Here is an 18,970-nt window from a genome sequence, read left to right on the forward strand (position 1 = left end):
ACTTTGGAAAGGCCAATTCAGATGCTCCCTTATTTAACCAGCCTTGGCCGGCCCTTGCCTCTGGAAAGGGAGCAGCTGTTTGTCTCTGCCAGGCGTCCTATTGGTCAGGGAGTGAGGGTGGAGGGCCGAGAGAGGCTGCAGGGCCCGGCAGCAGGCACTTGTGAGTGCTGGCCAGCCAGCACCCTGCCCCACCTCCCCTCCTCACCTCCCCTCCTCAACTCCCCTCCCCAACTCCCCATCGCCCACATCATGCTGGGAGACCACTGCAGTCTCCCTGAAGACCAAGCCCTGCCCAGCCAGTCCCCGCAAACCGGACTCTGCTGCAAAATGGTGCTTCAGGCTGTCAGCAAAATGCTCAGGTAACACCTGCCGGCCTGGCCGGGGGAGCGGTGTGTAGGACATCTGTCTGTCTGTCCTGTTCTTGCCCCCAGGATGTCAGGCTGGGGAGGCAGCGGACTGTGTCCATGGCTGCCCTCCCCGTGTGGCCGGCGGCTGTGCAGCGAGCTGTGCTGGGCAACCGGCATGCTGTCCAGGGCAGAGGCAGCTGTGCAGTCCCGGGCCAGCCTGGCGGGTTTGCTCTGGAGCCCTGCCGAGTCGAGCTTTCCTTAGCCGCCTGCACTTCCTGCTGCTCTGTGGGAGAGGAGCAGGGCTTGGTGTCCTCGGCCTTCAGGGCTGACCCACCTGGTCAGCGCAGGAGCCTGCCGTGTCCGCCCGCAGGCCGCAGGGTGTGGTGCCTCCGCCACCAGCAGGTGTGCCTGTCTTTGTCCCAGCCCTCGGCTGCTTGTGCCCTGGGCAGGGGCTTCAGCCACTCAGGCAGAGGTGACCTGGAGCCTGTCCTTGTGTGGCCTTGTCCAGAGAAGTGGCATGGGGCTCCTGGGCACCTGGTTTTGTGCTGGCTGCCATAGGGATGTTGCCGGAAAATCCATTTTTGACTTTTCTTACCTGTACTTTCTCTGACCTGCTGCAGGGGTGCCTCCCTGTCCACACCACTCAGCTGGGTGTGTGCACAGGCGTGTGTGGGAATGTGCGCCCGTGTGTGGGAGCGTGTACCTGTGTGTGTGTGGGGGTCTGCACCTACCTGTGTGTGGGCATGAGGGGCCAGGGGAGTGGGGCAGGCACAGCCAGCTGCAGCAGTGGGCGCGTCCTCCCTGGTGGGGTTGCCTGGTGGGGGTGTGAGGCGAGCGTGGCCTGCTGGACGTGCCCTCCAGGGGCGGGGGCTGTGGCACGCGTCTGCATCTCCGTGCCTCTGCCTGTCCCTGGGCACCCGGCTCCATCTTTCTCTTCATGGGTTCCTTCCCTGTCTCCTGATCACCTGTGCGTTCAACACGGAGGACTCCACAAGTAGACGCAAGGGTGCCTGCCGGGAACCCTGCCGAAGATGTCCTATCTTAAGGTGAAACTGGGAGGTTTTGGAAATGTGTGGGCAGGTTGGCAGAACTCATTGAGTTCAAATCAGGAACGGTGCCTGACATCAGTGGTGTGAGGGGACTGGCATGTGTGCGTGTGTATGTGCCAGCGTGTTTGTGTCTGAGGCCAAATGCTGAAACCAGCTCCACAGGAAACACAGAGGCAGGCCTGGAGCCCAGCCAGGCCCTAAGGAAGACGGGCAGGGTCCCTTCCCTGGGGCTCAGGAAGGTTTCAAGGGAAGCAATGGGAGCCGGACGCTTGGAGCTCCACCCTGGCTGGGAGCCGGATGCGTGGAGGGGCCGAGGCGCAGCAGAGCATGGCAGCCACGTGGGGCTGAGGTTCTAGCACAGCAGCGGCACCTGCCTGTGTGGACGTTTGGTCTGAGGTGTCTGCAGGCATTCCTTGTGCCATCTTGGCTTTTTCATTCTCAGTGGGCCTCTCTGCGGAGGGCACAGTAGGCTGGTGAAAGCTCGCTTTGTCTGGGGCTGCTGACCTGTCTGGGGGGGCAGACAGTTAAACTCAGGAGAGAAGAAGTCACACTCCACAGCTTCCGGCTGGCCGAAGCCTGTGGGAAGTGCAGGCTGTGCTGAGAGATGGACAGGGGCTCCGGGGGCCTTCCCACCCCTCGGCCTGAGGCCCTGTGACGGAAGTGGGGTTAGCACCCAGGGAGAACTCGGGTTAGAACACTGTATTAGAAACGTAGTTCTCAGGCCCCACCCAACATCCAGAAGGCCACATCAGAAATGTAGGGGTGGGGGTGGTGCCAAGCACCCCAGCATGTGATGCCCTCCCCTGCGTGTTGGGGTGACGGGAGGCGCCCGTGGCGTACACCCTGGGCAGCAAGGTGTGCTGAGCCCTGGGTGGCTGCTGGGGGCTCTGCCTGGCCGGGTCTTGGGGAAAGGGATCACTGGGAGCCTTGACTTTCAGGCTCTGGGTGGACCAACCAGCACTGACAATCACCCCAACCAAGGAGCGTGAGGGGCCTGGTGCAGAAGGCTGAGTGGGGTCCAAGGACCACGGCCTCCTCGGAGGCGGTGCCTGCGGGCCTTTCTCTCCTGCACCCCCACACACTGCCTGGTCACTGTATTTTTCCAGGCCTGGGCTTGGGGACTTGCATTTCTGGGCCCCTGGTGCCTGCCCCACCGCTTGGCATTGACCTGTGGTGGGAAGTGCCAGACGAGGGCCACCTGCTGCTGCTGCCCACCCACCTCAGGGTCTGCAGGCTTCTCTTGACTTCCACAGCAAGTGCGCTCTGGGTGAGTGGGGGTCCCTGAGCCTGGGAGCACCCCATTCCTGTGGGCCGTGGGGCCTGGCCAGGGCCCCGTCCCTGTGATAATGAAGTTGATGCTTGTGGCACAGGCGCGGGGCACTTGGTTGTGCTGTCCTCGTCCCTCAGGGTGGACGAGGAATGGGCAGCTCCCAGCCCATTCCCCAGCTCCCCCTGCCTGTGAAGCAGTGTGCACCTGCTGTTGGCAGGGCGAGGCCCCCTGTGTGGTGACTGTGTGGCTGTCTGCATTCTCCACAGGAGCTCAGCAGCACTGATGTCTCCCTGTGCCCCTTCCCCTGCCCACCAAATTCGTGTCCAGCAGGGATTGCCTCTCTTCCCAGTAGGGATCGGTTACGTGCTTGCTGGGTGACAAGGAGGCTGACTGGCACAGTATCATGGGTACCACTGGCGAGAATGGGGAGGGTGGCATTTGACAGGCCCTTAAAGGACCAGGAGAAATTTGCTAGGCCTGGTGTAAGATGGGCACGTTGGCAGAGCAGCAGCTGGTGCCCACAAGCAGGGTGCAGACCCCTGTGGCGGGCAGGGCAGGGCATCTGGAGCAGGGAGGAGGGTGAGTCTGGTGAGTGTGTGGGAGGCAGGAGGGAGGTGGTTCCTTCCGGCCCAGCCCCTCCCACGTGCGTGGTGCCTGCCAGGCGGGACCCGGACTCAGAGCCACCTGCTGGGCTGGGAACGGTGTGAGGGACTTTGTTTTGGGGGTTGTGCATCCACCGTCTGTCTTTCTGCTTCTTCCAAGTGGTCACAGCAGCCCTGTGGGTGGGCTGAGGTCCAGTGTCCACTCCCTGGTCCCTTCAGTGCCATCTCTGTCCTGCCTGTGGCCGGGGCCTGCTCCCTGAGTCCCCCCTCCACATCCAAGGACTTGGTCTCTGTGCCCCCAGGCTCCTGGGAGCAGGGTGCAGGGCCTCGGCACTTCCCTGGGTGAGGGGCAGCTGGGCCACTGAGGCCGTGACTGGGCAGACCCCTGGGCCTGGACGGCACAGAGCCTGTTTCAGAGCCTGTGAGCCTGCAGGGGGCGCAGCAGAGTTCTGTTTTCTCCGCTGGGCAAAGCCAAGAGTGACTAAGGACGAGGAGGGGCTGCAGGGGTGTCCTGTGCTCGAAGGCCTCCTCAGCAACTGCCGCTGGCTTGGACCGAGCAATGGGCTGCCTCAGGGTGACTGCTTCCTGCCTGGGCCTGGGCCTTCGCTGAGAGCCTGCTCTTCTGGGAAGGAGGGCACTTGAGGTGAGGGAGACGTGGGTGCTGCCAGGCGTTTGGGGCTCTCCCGTGGAAGTCCCTCTGTTGGTGCCCGCATAGCCCTTCCTGGAGCAGAGGCCGTGTCCTGTGCATGCCCTTGGTCCTACTACCTTTGGGTCAGTGCCTGTCCTCCTGCCCCATTGGAATGAGTGACCAGGTCCAAAGAAGGTGGGCTCGCGGGAGGCTTGTCTCACAGTGCACCGAGCTCCGGGGCCCGGCCAGCCCTGGGTGCTGGGGACAGGGTGAAACTGGGGGAGCAGCTTGGGGAGGCCCAGCCTGGAGAACCTGGTGCACACTTTTCTTCTGTGTGCTAGGAGAGCAGGTGCGGACGGGAGGAGGCAGGGAGGCTGAGGCGCCAGTGCTGGTCACTCCTGACCACAGCCAGAGCCTGGGAGAGGGAAGCCAGGTCTCCAGGCTCCGCCCTGCCCAACCCTCTCTGAGGACCAGAGATGGAAGGGAGCCCCGGCCTGGAAGGCTGGCGAGAGGGCAGGAACTGTCAGTAGGGCAGCTTCCCTTAGTGGGCCCTGGGGCACACCCTGAGAGTGAGTGAGCTGACAGCTGCTCCTGCTGGCAGCCCTGCATGACCGCCAGGTAACCACCACCAGGAGCTTGCCGGTTGACACAGCTCCTAAGACACAGAGCAGGGAGATGGCTTGTAGCCCACTTGGCAGCCTGGGCCCCCACTGCAACCCACCCCTCCAAATGGGAAGGCCAAGCCCAGGCTGTCGCTGCCTCGGGGGGTGTGGTCTGCCGTGAGCGCTCAAGGCAGGGAGGTGCAGGCCTGCCTGCTGGTCAGGGCCAGGCCCAGCGACATGAGGAGAGCCTTCCCTGTGGTGGACACACTGGGCATGGCCTGGCAGAGGCTGGTGTGGAGTCTGGCTGCCTCGCTGTACTGGGGCGAGGGGCTGTAGGCTACACGGAAGCTCGAGTCCCTGTCTGTCCCACCCCTGTACCATGGGGACCCCGAGTGCCTACGCTGCATGTGGCCCATCCACACCTACACCTCCTCTTCCTCAGACCCCACGCCCTGTGCTCTGGAGGGATGGCGGAGTGGGAGCGCTGGGGCCCGTGGGCCCTGCCCCTGCCCCTGCCCCTGCCTCTGCCCCTGCCCCTGCCCCTGCCTGGCTCTGGCCGCTCCAGCACTGCCCCCAGAGGCCTGCGCTGGTCGCCTTTTAAGGCGAAGATCTGCTGTGAGAAGCTGAAGGGAAACATTTCCCTGGCAGTCAGGGAGCATTTTTCTCTCTTAAATAAACCATTAGCAGCTTTTCAAAACAAGAAAGGAAAAAAATAAGGACAAGGTCAGGTTGCTGCAAAGACCTTTGTCCCCCATCCCCATCACCCTGTGGCCTCCCCAGGCCATGTGGACAACAGGGACACTGGAGCTGCAGGCCAGGCTGCCGTCTAATGCCAGGGGCCCTGTGCTCTCAGGCCAGCCAGGAAGGCAGGTGCCCTTCACAAGGCCTGCGGTATGTTTTCACCAGGGCCACCAGGGGCAGGGGCAGGCCGGCCAACTCAAAAGAAGCCAGGAGTGAGAGGGTTTGCTTCACCTGTCCTTCCAAGAGCACTGGAAAACTGGAAGGTGGGCGATGGGGGCCCTAATCCTCGGCCCCTCCCTGGTTGGAGGAGGTGGTGAGGGGTGAAGATGCCCTCTGTGCAGGGGCCTGTGGTGGCAAGTGGGAGCGCCAGCCCTTCTTCCCAGGAGGCGCCATGCAGGGCAGCTCCACTGGCTCCTCCGCGGAGCAGCTTCACCGTTGATGTCCCGTTGGTGTCCTTGGAACCTGGCAGGGAGTCAGAGTTGCCCCGATGGGCTCGGGCAGCTGCCTCTACACCTGCGCTGGCCAAAAGTGACCCTGTGGGCAGGCCCTGGGTCTGATGGGCATGCAGTGACCACACCATGTCTCCTCTCTTGGCAGGAAGTCCAAAGCCAAGCCCAATGGCAAGAAGCCTGCTGCGGAGGAGAGGAAGGCCTACCTGGAGCCCGAGCACACCAAGGCCAGGATCACCGACTTCCAGTTCAAGGAGCTGGTGGTGCTGCCCCGCGAGATCGACCTTAACGAGTGGCTGGCCAGCAACAGTGCGCAGGGGCCTGGGGCGGGGTCCCCTTCCCTCCTCCCTGCTCCTCCTCGAAGCCCCTCCTGAAGGAGGACCCCCGCAGCTGTGCTCAGCAGCCCCCTGCCTTGTGGGGAGAGAGTGGCCATGGACAGGCGGAGCTCACCCAGCCGAGCTCCTGCACCTGTTGCTGGAAGCAGGGTGGACCGGGTGGCTCGGCTCTGGGGTTTTTCACATCTGGCTCCTTCTCTTCTCTTCCAGCCACGACATTTTTCCACCACATCAACCTGCAGTATAGCACCATCTCGGAGTTCTGCACAGGAGAGACGTGTCAGACGATGGCCGTGTGCAACACGTGAGTGCTGCCTGGCTACAGCCCGCTCCCTCTTGGGAGACTCGGTGGGCTCTGAGCCCCCGCTGCCCCAGGCTTCTGTCCTCTCAGACTCCGTGCTTACCTGGAGACCCTGAGAAACCTTGGCACAAGCCTTCCACAGCATTCACCTTCCTGTGGGAGGGCCATAGACGGGGCCAGTGGCCCAGCCACCCGGGTCCCCAGTGGGGCCCAGAAGGTGCAGGAGCTGGTGGGAGTTGATGGGCTATGTTTCTAGGGACAGAGACGTTCCCAAAGGGAATGCCCTAAGATTGCAGAGAGCCCTTCTCCACCGGCTACCGTGACAGCTCTGGGTGGGACAGTGAGGGCTGGGCTGGGCAGGCCACAGCCCCTTGCTCGGCCACTCATTTCGTGGGAGCTCAGGTGCCTTCTCTGTGACCGTCCAACACATCCGGTGCTGGTAGCTCTCTCCTGGAAGCACCGCGCCCTGATTTCCTCAGTAAGTGGGTGTCCCGTAGTGGCCCTGAGCGCGTCACTCGCGTAGCACGGGGGGGAGCGCTGCCAGGCCTGGGTTGCTGGAGGCAGCCTTGGAGGTTGCAGGCAGGAGGAGGCTGAGTCTGCTGGGCTTGGCCTGGGATGTGTGCGGCTGAGGAGGGCGGAAGCTGTTCCCTGATGTCCCATTGTCGTCAGTGCACACAGGTCAGGGACAGAACGTGTGTTGTGAGCGCGTCCTGAAAGTCATCTTGCCCACAGACATGGCTTTCCTGGCCCTGGCACAGGGAGACGTGGTCCCCAGACAAAGCTGAGTTCTGCCTTCAAGAAGCCACGGGGAGCTTCTGCACAGGCAGGTGGCAGGCGACCCCTTGGCTTTAGCCCTGCTGGGCCCCACCCTCATGGCCCTGATGGGTCACAGCTTGGTTTGGTTATGGGTGACACGGGGGCAGATGCAGACAACAGCTGGCTCCACTCTCTTAATTCCCCAGGAAGATGAGGTGTCACAGCCAGGCATGGCCCAGGAAGATGGGGACAGTGCTTATGGCCTTGAGAGGAGCAAGTTCAATGTGAGACGGCAGTGGCCTCTGTGGATCAGGCATGGAGACGGGTCCTGAGGTGGCAGGGCAGCGCCCGAGAGCTACACGAGAGCCTTGTGTCCGCTGTGGCTCTGGAGCCACCTGTGGCCAAGCGCTGGCTCAGCAGCTCTGCTCCTGGGCAGGTGGGGCCTGGCACCCTTTCCAGAGGCTCTGCTCCTGGGCAGGCGCAGCCTGGCACCCTTCCCAGTGGCTCTGCTCCTGTGTATTCTGTGGTACTGGGTTTGTTTGGAAAGGGGGTCCTTGGAGGAGCATAGGATGTGGTGTTGGGCAGACCTGCATCCCGTTGGAGGGCCTAGGCCACCTAGATGTGCCTCTCGGTCCTTCTCATCTGGAGCCGGCATCACGGTGGTGGTAGATGTGTAGATGTGTGTGAATTAATTTCACGTAATGCCTTCCCAGGAATCCTTTTAAACCAAGGGACAGAAATCCACTCAAACGAAGAGAAACACGGAGGCTTCTCAGAGGGCCTTAGGGCCACTTGCCACTCAAAAGACTAGCAAGTCTGCCTGGGTTGTGTGAGGGCCCTGGGGTTGAGGCGTGTGTCCTCCCTGCTGGGGCCTGTAGGGCAGTCCCAGAAAGTCTGATGTCTGACTCCTAGGGAGGGGAGAAAGGGGGCGGGGCCAGAAACACATTGCAGCCGTAATGGCTGAGAACACAAAGACACAAACCTGCAGACTTAAGAAGCTGAGCAAACCCCAAATAAGGCTCACAGACACTTGCAGATGCACGCAATCAAACGCTGGGAACTGGGGGCGAAGAAAAAACCCTTGGCAGCCGTCGTCTGTCAGCAGCCAGACAATGGTGGTCTGGTACTGACAAGAGATGCCGCAGTGAATGACCGTGGCGCTTGTTAGAAACCTGGGAGACCAGAAGGAAGAAGGAAGCCCCACACATCTTAACAGTGCTGGGAGAAAAGAAAGGTCACCCCAGAATTCCACATCCAGCCAGTGTCCAGAGTCACTCAAAACCAAGAGCCCTCACAGCCAGCAGACCTGCTCCAGGGGCTCCCTGCAGCCGTCTCCTGACAGGAGAGCCTCCCCCCGCTAAGTGTTTGTGGAGACGCCAGTGATGGTGCAAGAAGACAAGAGCAGTGTCTGACAGTGCCCTTGCAGCACTGTTCCCAGGGCAGCTGTGGCAGCGGCGGGGCGTGTGGTGGCGGTGGGACTGTGGGCAGGAGAGCTGCTATGCTCCAGTGGAAGCGCACGTGTGGGTGCCGTGGAGAGCACGTGGAGTTAAGGTGCGTGTTATAGCCCTTTGAGCAGGCCTTGCAGAGCTTGTGTGAAGAGACACAGTCGGAATCAGAATAGGTAAATTTAAATGAAATGTAAAAACATTTCAATGGCCCAGAAGAAAGCGGGAAAGAAGAAATACCATAAGGAATGAGAAACAGGCAACAAACAGCAAATAATGGAAAACCTAAATGCTGACAGAACAACAGACGGGACTGGTGTAAACACACCAGTCACAGGGCAGCTTATAAGAATGGATTTTTAAAATAAACCAACTCTCTGGTGTCTACAGGAAGCTCATTTGTCGTATTTCATTTGGGATGCTGTCACGAAACACAGTAGGCTAGGTGGCTTGTGGGCAACAGAATTTTATTTCTTGCAGTTCTGGAGGCTGAAAGTCCAAGGTGAAGATCCACTGTGGACCAGGAAGGGGGCACTGACCATGTCACTGGGTCTGATAGCCAGATTCAGTGTCTGCTGAGGGCCCCTTTCCTGGTCCACAGACAGCGCCTTCTTGCTGGAAGGAAGGCGGGGTGAGGGAGCCACCAATTCCATTCATGAGCGTTTGCGACCTCATCAGCCCCCAAAGGCCCCATCTCCAGATACCCTCGCATCTGGGGTTAAGCTTTCAACACAGGAATGTGGGGCACAAGCATCCTGTGTGTTGCATCACTCTGGACGCTGTGGTGCAGGCAGGTTAGAAGTAAGAGGACAGAAAATGTGCTGAGAAAACACGCTCAGAGGGAAGCGGAAGTGGCCGTGTCAGTGCAAAGGAGACTCCGAGCAAGGAAATGACCAGGAACAAAAAGGCTGTCTATTTAGAAAAGGAGCAGCTCCTGAAGAAGAAATCCTGCCCGAAACGTGTGCACCAGACAGCAGGGCTCTCCACCAAAGCAGACGGACGGACTGAACTGAAATCCTGCCTGAAACGTGTGTGCACCAGACAGCAGGGCTCTCCACCAAAGCAGACGGACAGACTGAACTGCGCGGAGACCTGATAGCCGGGCATTGCAGCCCTCCTCTCAGTATAGAGCCCCGCAGACAGTCAGCGAGAGCATGGAGCCCGATGACCCACCAGTCGGCTGTGTTGAAATGACACACACAGACACTGCAGCCTCAACAGCAGAACACCCCTCTTTTCAACTTCACAAAGATTAGCCACCAAAATGGAGCATATCACAAAAGAGCCCTTAACAATTTTAAAAAATCGAAACGGTACGAAGTAAGCTTTCTGACCGTGGCAGAGTTAACTGGAAATGAGGAACAGAACAGGAAGGTCTCCAGACACTTGCAGACCGACACATTCTGAGTAACCCACGGGTCCGAGAGGATGCTTCAAGAGAAAACTTGAACAGACTGCACAGGAAGATCCAGCACGTCAGAATTGGTGAGACATGAGCAGTGCTTAGAGGGGATTTATAGGATTAAATGCTTTCTTAGAAAAAGAAGATGACTTTCAATAATCTGAAGTTTCCAACTTAAACTAGAAAAAGAGCAAAATAAATCAAAATCAAGCAGAAGAAAGTAAATAAGAACAGAAAGCAGTGAAATTGATTGTTAAAACAATAGGGGAAATGAGTGAAATCAAAATGTGATGACTTGGAAAGATAATAAAATTGGTAAACCTGTAGTAAGTACAAAGATAAGAGAGAAGATACAATGATCAGTAAAAAGGAGTGAATGTCACTAAACCCTGTGGATGTGAAGAGGAGTATCACTGTAGACCCAGTGCATGTTAAAAGGATAAGAAGTAAGTATTGCAAAAATAATCTCTGTGCACATTATGGCTTGGGTTAAACGGACCAACTCTTTGGAAAGCACAGTACACCAAAACTCGCCTCAGATAGGCAGTGCCGTAAGGTAAGAAGAAAGAATAAAAGGCATCCAAATTGGAAAAGAAATAAAACAGTAGGCCCCCTTCTCTGCAGTTTCAGTTACCCGTGGTCAACTGTGGTCTGAAAATAGTAAATGGAAAATTCCCAAAATAAGCAATAAGGTTTAAACTGCACGCGGTTCTGAGCATCGTGATGCGGTCTCCACCGTCCTGCTCCAGGTGTGTGTCCTCCTCCCTCGGCCCAGCTGTGCCTCGGCCCCCGTGAGCGATCCACTGCTGCAGTGCCAGGGTGCTCGTGCTCAGGTCGCCTCTCTGTGACCTGAGGCGGCCCAAAGCACAGGAGCTGGTGCTGGCAATTCAGATATGCCAAAGAGAAGACAGAAAGTGCTTCCTTGACCTAAAGATGAAAAGGTGAAAGTTCTTGAGTAGAAAGAAAAAGATTGTGTGTGAAGTTGCTAAGGTCTAAGGTAAGAACAAATCTCTTCTTCATGAAATTGTGAAGGAGGGAAAAAAAAGTCAGGTTAATTTTGCTGTGACACCTGAAACTGCGAAAGTGGCAGCCACAGTGCGTGTCGAGTACTTGGATCTGTGGGTGGAGGAGGTGAGAGGATGGGAGCAGCAGCGTGTGGCCATTGAGCCTGCAGAAGGCCAGCAAGGGACCCCCTGAGATGCTACACCAGCCACTCACTGCAACTGATTGTCCTGTTTATCAGTTACCCTGGGTGTGGTGGCTCACACCTGTAATCCTGGCTACTCAGGAGGCTGAGGCAACAGATCACTTCAGGAGTTCAAGACCAACTTAGCAACATAGCGAGACCCTATCTCAGTCAGTCAATCAAATTCGCCTGTCTTTATCTTAGTAATGTATGTACAGGAAGAAAGCGCAGCATATACAGGTTTGCGGCTCTCCTTGGCTTCAGGCATGCCCTGGTGTCTTGCGGTGCATCCCCTGTGGACGGGGGGATTGCTGTTTCCCTGTGCACACATAGTGTGATTGGGAAAACCTCAAGGATTGTAGCAAATAATAATAATAATAATAAATCTGGCAAGGTCAGCACATACAAATCAGTCATAGGTCTGGATATCAGCAGTGTGAAATTGAAAACTGAAATTAATATTTAAAATACCATTTGTAATAGCTCCAAAAACAATGAGATCCTTAGTTATAAACTTAACAAGACATTCCCAGGATCTGCACCCTGGAAACTACAAAATGCTGATGCAGAAAAATCAAAGGTCTGTGTAAATGGAGAGACGCACTGCGCTTATCACCTGGAAGATGACTGCAGACACAAATTTTCACCCGAACTGATCTGTTGATTTAGTGCAGTTCCAATCCAAATCCCAGCAGAGTTCAAGTGTACACCAGTTCTAAAATTTACATGGAGGGACAAATTAGCTGAAATAGCTACAGTGATTTTGAAAAAATAAGTTAGCGGAATCTCACACTTTTGAGACTTACTGTGAATAGTAATTAAGACAGTGTGTGGTGTTGAAGGAATGGGTACACAGCTGCGTGGAACACAGTGGAGTCCAGAGATAGAGGACCGTCGATAGAGATGGAGAGTGCGGAGATAGAGGACTGTCGATAGAGATAGAGAGTCCGGAGATAGGGGACCGTCGATAGAGATGGAGAGTCCGGAGATAGGGGACCGTCGATAGAGATGGAGAGTGCGGAGATAGAGGACTGTCGATAGAGATGGAGAGTCCGGAGATAGAGAACCGTCGATAGAGATGGAGAGTCCGGAGATAGACCCACGCAAACGGGGCCCTCAGAGTTTCGACAAAGAGCAAAATAAATTCAAGGGAGAAAGGATAGCCTGTTCAACAAATGCTGTTGGGAAAAGCAGTCATTTGTGTCAAAAACCAAACGCGGACCTAACCCTCATGCCTCATGCAAACATCTAAAACTACAAAGCTTTTGGAAGGAACCGTAGGAAATCCTCACGACCTGACATTAGGCAAAGAGTTCGTGGATTGACACCAAAGATGCGATCCATTGATGGAAAAGAACCAATGAATTGGACTTCATCAAAATTTAGAACTTTTGCTTCAAGACACTTTTAAGAGAAAGAAGACAGACTCCAGGCTGGGAGAGAAAACATTTGCAAATCACACATCCCACAAAGGACTGATATCCAGAATACATAAAGAACGTATACAACTCAGCAATAAGAAAACAAAACAGTCCAGTTAACTGTCAGCAAAAGAAATGAGCAGACAGTTCAGCAAAGAGGGTGTGAGGATGGCAGCCGGGGCAATCGTGTGTCATTGGCAATCAGAGAAAGGCAAACTGAAGCCAGGAGCAGACCCATGTCCGGCTGCTCACATGCCGGTCGGGACACTGGTGCTGGCGAGGGTGTGGCTACCTGGCACTGTGTTCTGCTGGCAGGGACACAGGTGAATAGATGAGCACGCCATGTCCGTCTGCAGGGGCAGCATCTGGGCAGCGAGGAGCCGTGGACGCCCAACACTCCCGCCACGTGACTGCGTCCCAGGGACCTCCTGCGTGCAAGAGGGGCCCAGATCGGGAGGACCCTCACGGTGCGATTCCTTCCTGCAGCCCATTCCTGAGGAGCCACCCCCGGGGTGCTGGGGACAGAGCAGCACGGCTGTGAGTGGCCACGTAAGCCGCTGCGTGTCCTGATTGTGGTCTTGAATGCGTGAGTCCATGTGTGGATAAAATTCATAGAACTGTATACCATAAACGGTTTACTGATAATTCAAAAAGTACAGGAAACGGTGGTGTTCCATTTTTCAGAACAGATGGGACAATCTGCAGTGTCCCTCAGTTGCTACTTTCTGTTGGTTTGCATCGTGGAAAAGGGTTTCCATCTCTGACCTCCACTGTTTTGAGACCTGTTGTATTCCTGTGGCCAGGTGCGTCAGATGTCAGCGGGCAGTGTCAGGGTCCCTGGAGCCAGTGTCTGACTCCTGCAGACTGCTGGGCCGTGCTGACTGGGTCCTCGTCCTGGAAACATGGGCCTCAGCCTGGCCCTTAGGGGCCTGGGCCTCCGCTGCACCATCTGGGAACCCCGGGACAGTGGGGATATGTGCGTTCTCCACATGGTTCTCGAGGAGCAGATACTGAAAGGACTGTCGTCTCTGCATTCTCAGAGGGTCTGACAGCCCAGTGGCGATGCCCACGGTGAGGCCTACAGCCTGGGCAGGTGGGCGCGAAGGTCATGCAGAGCTGCCCCAGGGCGAGGATGGCACCTGAGAAGCAGGGGTGGGCACTGCGTCCCCCTCGTCGTGGCCTGTCCATTTTGGGGCCACACTTCCCCTTCGGGTGGCCCGACTCAGCCCCACATAGGGCACACGTGAGAGCTGGTTTGCGTTCTGGAGGTGGGTGCTGGGAGGGGTTGTCCCAGGGCCCTGGTGGTGCTGGGAGGTGGCCTGGTGGCTGTTTCTCTTGCAGAGGGCGGAGTGCCAGCATGCAGGGCTTGCAGTGTCATCCTCTAGCCTCTTGGTAACTCTGGTGACCCCCCTGGTACCTGCAGTGCACAGGCTGAGGGGCTTCTTGGACACAGCAGAGGGGTGCCCAGAGACACCGGAGGTCCTGTGTCCAGCTGGAAGGATGGCTTCTCTGGCTGTGCGGGAAGTGGGCAAACCCCCAGTGGCCCCGTCTCAGCCCTTGAGGCATCTCCCCAGGTGCCTGGTGGGCTCTGGAACCCAGGGCACGATGCTCGGAGCCGGCTAAGAGACGAACGGCCTCCGGAGTGGAGCCTGGATCCATCCTTCTCGGCACTGCCCCACCCGGGGCCATTCCAAGAGGAACCGTGGCTGGATGAGGAGGGTGGGAGCGGTTCGTGTGGAGCCCAGTACTGGGAGGCTGCCCATTGGTCTAGCTGGGGCGGTGGAGGCGATGGTGGTTGTGGTCTCGGTGTGGAGGGGCGTTTGCCCAGTGGCCAGTGCTGCCCTGTGCTGTGTGGCCCATTCCCACCTGGGGTGAGCTGGGAGCTGGCTCTCGGGGAGGAAACCCCGACCCATAGTGTTGGCCATGTCTCAGGTGTAAGTACTCCCAACACACTCTCCACTGCCTGTGGGTGGGCATTGGCCCAGTATGCCCTGGTTCAGGCCTGCGGGGGCAGCCGCTGTGTCTCAGGTGTAAGCACTCCCAACACAGCACTCTCCACTGCCTGTGGGTGGGTATTGGCCCCAGATGCTCTGGTTCAGGCCTGCGGGGGCAGCCGCTGTGGGCATGGCCTTGGAGGACTGAGGCCCACCACCATGGCAGGGGGAGAGGGGTGGTGGCGACCAGGTGGGTGCCCTGGGTCTTGGTTGTATGCTGGGGCTGGAAGGGTGTTAGGGGCTGGGTATCACCTTATGTTTACATGAACTAGAGCACACCCTTGTTGTCATGGTTGTACCCAACAAACAGTAAGAGGCAAACCCAGGGTGTCCATGTCCCTAGGATGCTCCAGCCTGCTCAGGGGCCACGAGTCTGATGACTGGCAGCCCTGTGTACAGGGGCAAGAGGAGGCCTCGGGGTGGGCCTTCCGGGGCCGGTCCCTGTCCTGGCCAGTCTGTGGACTGCAGGTGCCACAGAGGCCACTGCACTGCCTGGCTTCCCCGGAGAGGGACTTGGCTTCTAGCAGTCAGAGCGGGGCGCTCCCAAAGGGTGGGGCCTGGCTGACGAGCCACAGCACAGCTTCCTGGGCAGAGAAGGAGCCTCTGTGCTTAATGCAACAGAAAAACAGCAGCACACATTTGCGTGAATGAATACAACTGAAGCCATTTAGAAGTGGAGAAAATGAAGATGATCCCTTTCATTTAATCACACGCGTGTACAGCCGTGTGACTGGCAGGGTCCCCAGCGTGATCCCGGCGTCGTTCTAAGTCAGCTCAGGCAGACCCCTCCATGGAGGGCAGTGTGGTCCCCGCAGACGGCGGGGACAGTGTGTCTGCCCGAGCAGGGAGACGCCGGAGTCCGCCACACCTCTGCTGCTGGCGCTGCCTCTGCCTGCAGATGACCTGAGCAGGAGGGACTCGCTGGCTGGGTGGGTGTGCAGCAGGCACATGCCCTGACCGTGTCTCTGTCCCCACAGACAGTACTACTGGTATGACGAGCGGGGGAAGAAGGTCAAGTGCACGGCCCCGCAGTACGTTGACTTCGTCATGAGCTCTGTGCAGAAGCTGGTGACGGATGAGGACGTGTTCCCCACAAAATACGGTTCGTCTCCCCCAGCACTGGGCGGTCATCCTCGCGGGGGTGCAGGGAGCATTCAGGACCAAACCGCTGTGCTGCGAGGGGCAGAGGCACGGAGGGCGGCAGCTGCACCACCCCAGCCCCTGCTTAGCATGGAGTCCCCTGGGCTGTGAGGTGAGGCCGGAGCCCTTGGGCAGGAGTCAGCCCAGTCAGGGCCGAGGGCCGTCTCCCTGGCCCTCTGGGCCATGCCACTGCTCTGGGCCCCTCTTGGTCTGTGCCGCTCACGCAGAGACCACCGTCCACCTTGTGCTGGTGGCTTGGGCTGGGGATCAGCTGCGGAGCCTGTGTCCAGATTTTGGTGGGATGTAGTAGGGCTCCACGCCACTCCCATGCTGCCAGAGGGACAGCAGGGGACAACAGGAGAAGCCTGTGCCACCATTGCCACCTCCATCCTGGCCCGAGAGAGGGCCCCAGGTGTCCATCAGGGAGACACGGGGGCCCAAGTGCCCAGTCACAGGCCCCTCCCTGAGGAGGTGGCCAGGATGGCCCAGCGAGCGCCCAGCCCTCAGGGCAGGTGCAGCCTCCGGAGCCTGAGCTCACAGGGAGGTCTCAGCAGCCCGGACCTGGGGTTGGCAAGTCCCTGTTGTGCCTGCTGGTGGGCAGAAGCTATTGCTGTTGGGACTTCGTAGCCCCGAGGGTGACAGGGTCAGGATGTGGGTGGCAGGGTCAGGATGTGGGTGGCAGGCACCAGACCCACCAGGATGGGTGCCAGGGGCCTGGCCTCTGTTGGGGCCAAGGGACATCTGCAGCTTGTGACACAGTGGCCTCCCCCAGGCAGAGAATTCCCCAGCTCCTTTGAGTCCCTGGTGAGGAAGATCTGCAGACACCTGTTCCACGTGCTGGCGCACATCTACTGGGCCCACTTCAAGGAGACGCTGGCCCTGGAGCTGCACGGACACTTGAACACACTCTACGTCCACTTCATCCTCTTTGCTCGGGAATTCAACCTGCTGGACCCCAAAGAGACCGCCATCATGGACGACCTCACCGAGGTGCTATGCAGCGGGGCCGGCGGGGTCCACAGTGGGGGCAGCGGGGATGGGGCCGGCAGCGGGGGCCCGGGAGCACAGAACCACGTGAAGGAGAGATGAGCCACCCGGGCTGGACAGGGGCGCACGTGTGCAAAAAGACGGTGGTGTGTGTCCTCTCCTGCATCTGCGTGTGCACACATGTGCTTGGCACACGTGTGGTGAGGTCTGAGAGGGCCCCGGGCTGCGCTGGTGTGGGCTGCACAGACGCAGACAGCCCCGGCCATGTCCCGCGGCCCCCTGTCGGATGGATGCGTGCCGTTTGTAGAGAAGAGCCTTTGGGCCCGTTCGCTCGTTCAGCAGACACGCGTGGGACTGAAGCTTTGAGTTTTCTTCTGTGGGGTTTTCCTTTCTCTGGTCTCCGTGCAGCCCCTGCCCTCCCTCGGGTGCTGCTGGCCTCAAAGGAGGAACTTGGTGGGGGCGTCTCCCCCAGGAGGGTGTGATTTGCAGACTTGGGTCTCTGCTCTGCTTTGGGGGTGGGGCTTGCTTTCACAGAGACCCCTCCTTCCCTCTCACCCCCTCCTCTCCTGGCCTTGCCAGGAGTCTTGGCTGTTGGCAGCTCAGAGGTGGGGGAGGCCTGTGGTGTGGGGTGCCCTGCACCTGCTCCTGTCGCCCCTTCCTGCTGCCTCCTCCATGCCCAGGGAACGCCCATGGTGCAGTCCTCAGGCAAGGCCAGGACGGGGCTGAGGCCCTGCGTGGAGATGCTGCACCAGCAGAAGGCTGAGACCCGCTTACCTTAGTTCATCTGTTCACTCGTAATAAAAAGAATTCTCTCAGGTCAGAGCCTGTGTGCGTCTCAGCGTCTCGGTTCCCCGCCCCCCCAGCCCCCCCACACACACACACCGTGGGCAGCCTGGCCACTTCCTTGGTGGGCAGCCTCAGGAACAGGCACCTCGGAGGCTGCCCCGAGAGTGGGGGTCAGAGCAGACTCGCCCCTCACTGCCTGTGAGGGTCCACAGCCAGCCTGCAGGTGCCGTGGGGGAAGCACAAACCCCGTGTCACTCGCCCTCCCCAGCCACCTCAGCCACCTGCCTCTCCCCATGCTGGTGGCGGGGACCCTCAAATGTGGCTGCAGTCAGCTGGGAACATCTTCTTCGAAGGGGTCTGGGCCAGCCAGCCCGAAACAGTGGCTCTGCCGCAGGGGCCCTTCCTGGCCGGGACAGTATGGCCCAGGGGCAAGCAGGTTTGTGTCCTCAGCCTGGGAGTGGGTAGGCACGTGCTGCAGGGAGAGGGGCCCTAAACTGAAGCCTGGGGCTTATCGGGACCTGAGTGGGCTGAGAAGTGGGAAGAGGGGGCTTCCCGGGTCAGGGCCTAGTTGGTACAGACCTCAGGACTGTGGGTCCCTGCCAGTGGCACCTGCTGCACAGTGACCTCGTGCAGCCCCCTGCCCCCTGCTTAGCTAGTGGGGCCTGTCCAGGTCATGGTGCTCCCCTGGCCTCGGGCTCAGCCTGCATGGTGCACCTGTGGCCAACAGGCCCGTTCTTGGCTTTCCCAGGGACCGAGCTGCAGGTCAGAGTCCCTTCCCCTGCCCTGTCTCTGCCTCCCACTTCAAGAACTGACAGCCTCTGGGTTTCTCAACATGGCTGGAGTCAGCTGGCGGCATCTCCTCCGACATCCACGCCCACCACCTCCCCGCGAGGGCCCACACTTGACTGTGACTCTGGGCCACACAGTGAGTCAGTGCCTGGAGCCAAACCCAGTTCCCAGAGGGAGGCCTGCTGGGCGCCACCTGCCCTTGTCCCCTGATGCTCTGTGTGGACCCCCCAGAGGGAGGCCTGCTGGGCGCCACCTACCCTTGTCTCCCGATGCTCTGCGTGGACCCCCAGAGTGGAGGCCCCAGGACACCCACAGAACTTGACTGAAGGGGCTGAGTGTAGGAGCCTGAGGCAGGGACCAGCGCTGGCCTAGGCAGCAAGGAGGTCTCCCGGCAAGGGAGGGCAAGAACGGAGGCGGGTGGCCTGGTGGGGCTGCCCTCTCTGGCTAAGGCTCCTGGCTGGGGTGTGCACGGATCTCCTGGCTGAGGCCACAGGGAGCCAACCAGGCACACAGCCTGGGTCGCTGTATGCTGGCAAACCTGGGGCCTGGCTGCCGAGCGGAGGCCAGGAGGAAGATTGGACTGAGAGTGCTGCGGGGCACAGGGGGCTGGGGACCGGCTCCACAGGGCCTGGAGGGGCTAGGAGGACACTGGGATTCCAGCTGGAGCCTCAGATGAAATGTGTGTGGAGCCTGCGGGACGGCCTTAGGAGGTGTCCAGGGCGCGCATTCATGCCGGTCTC

At 59.0% G+C, this 18,970-nt stretch overlaps 1 protein-coding gene across 1 annotated transcript; it reads left to right on the forward strand.

The window, feature by feature from the left end:
• Positions 1-225: 225 nt before the first annotated feature.
• On the forward strand, positions 226-17,475 carry LOC105545340 (MOB kinase activator 2). The gene is made up of 5 exons (XM_011988252.1): positions 226-359; positions 5,837-5,997; positions 6,234-6,327; positions 15,506-15,630; positions 16,441-17,475. The coding sequence occupies exons 1-5, from the start codon at positions 250-252 to the stop codon at positions 16,755-16,757; spliced, it is 807 nt and encodes a 268-aa protein (XP_011843642.1). The 5' UTR covers positions 226-249; the 3' UTR covers positions 16,758-17,475.
• Positions 17,476-18,970: the final 1,495 nt, after the last annotated feature.

This window comes from Mandrillus leucophaeus, unplaced genomic scaffold (genome assembly GCF_000951045.1).
Source record: "Mandrillus leucophaeus isolate KB7577 unplaced genomic scaffold, Mleu.le_1.0 Scaffold325, whole genome shotgun sequence".
In the NCBI taxonomy this organism is placed as follows: Eukaryota; Metazoa; Chordata; class Mammalia; order Primates; family Cercopithecidae; genus Mandrillus; species Mandrillus leucophaeus.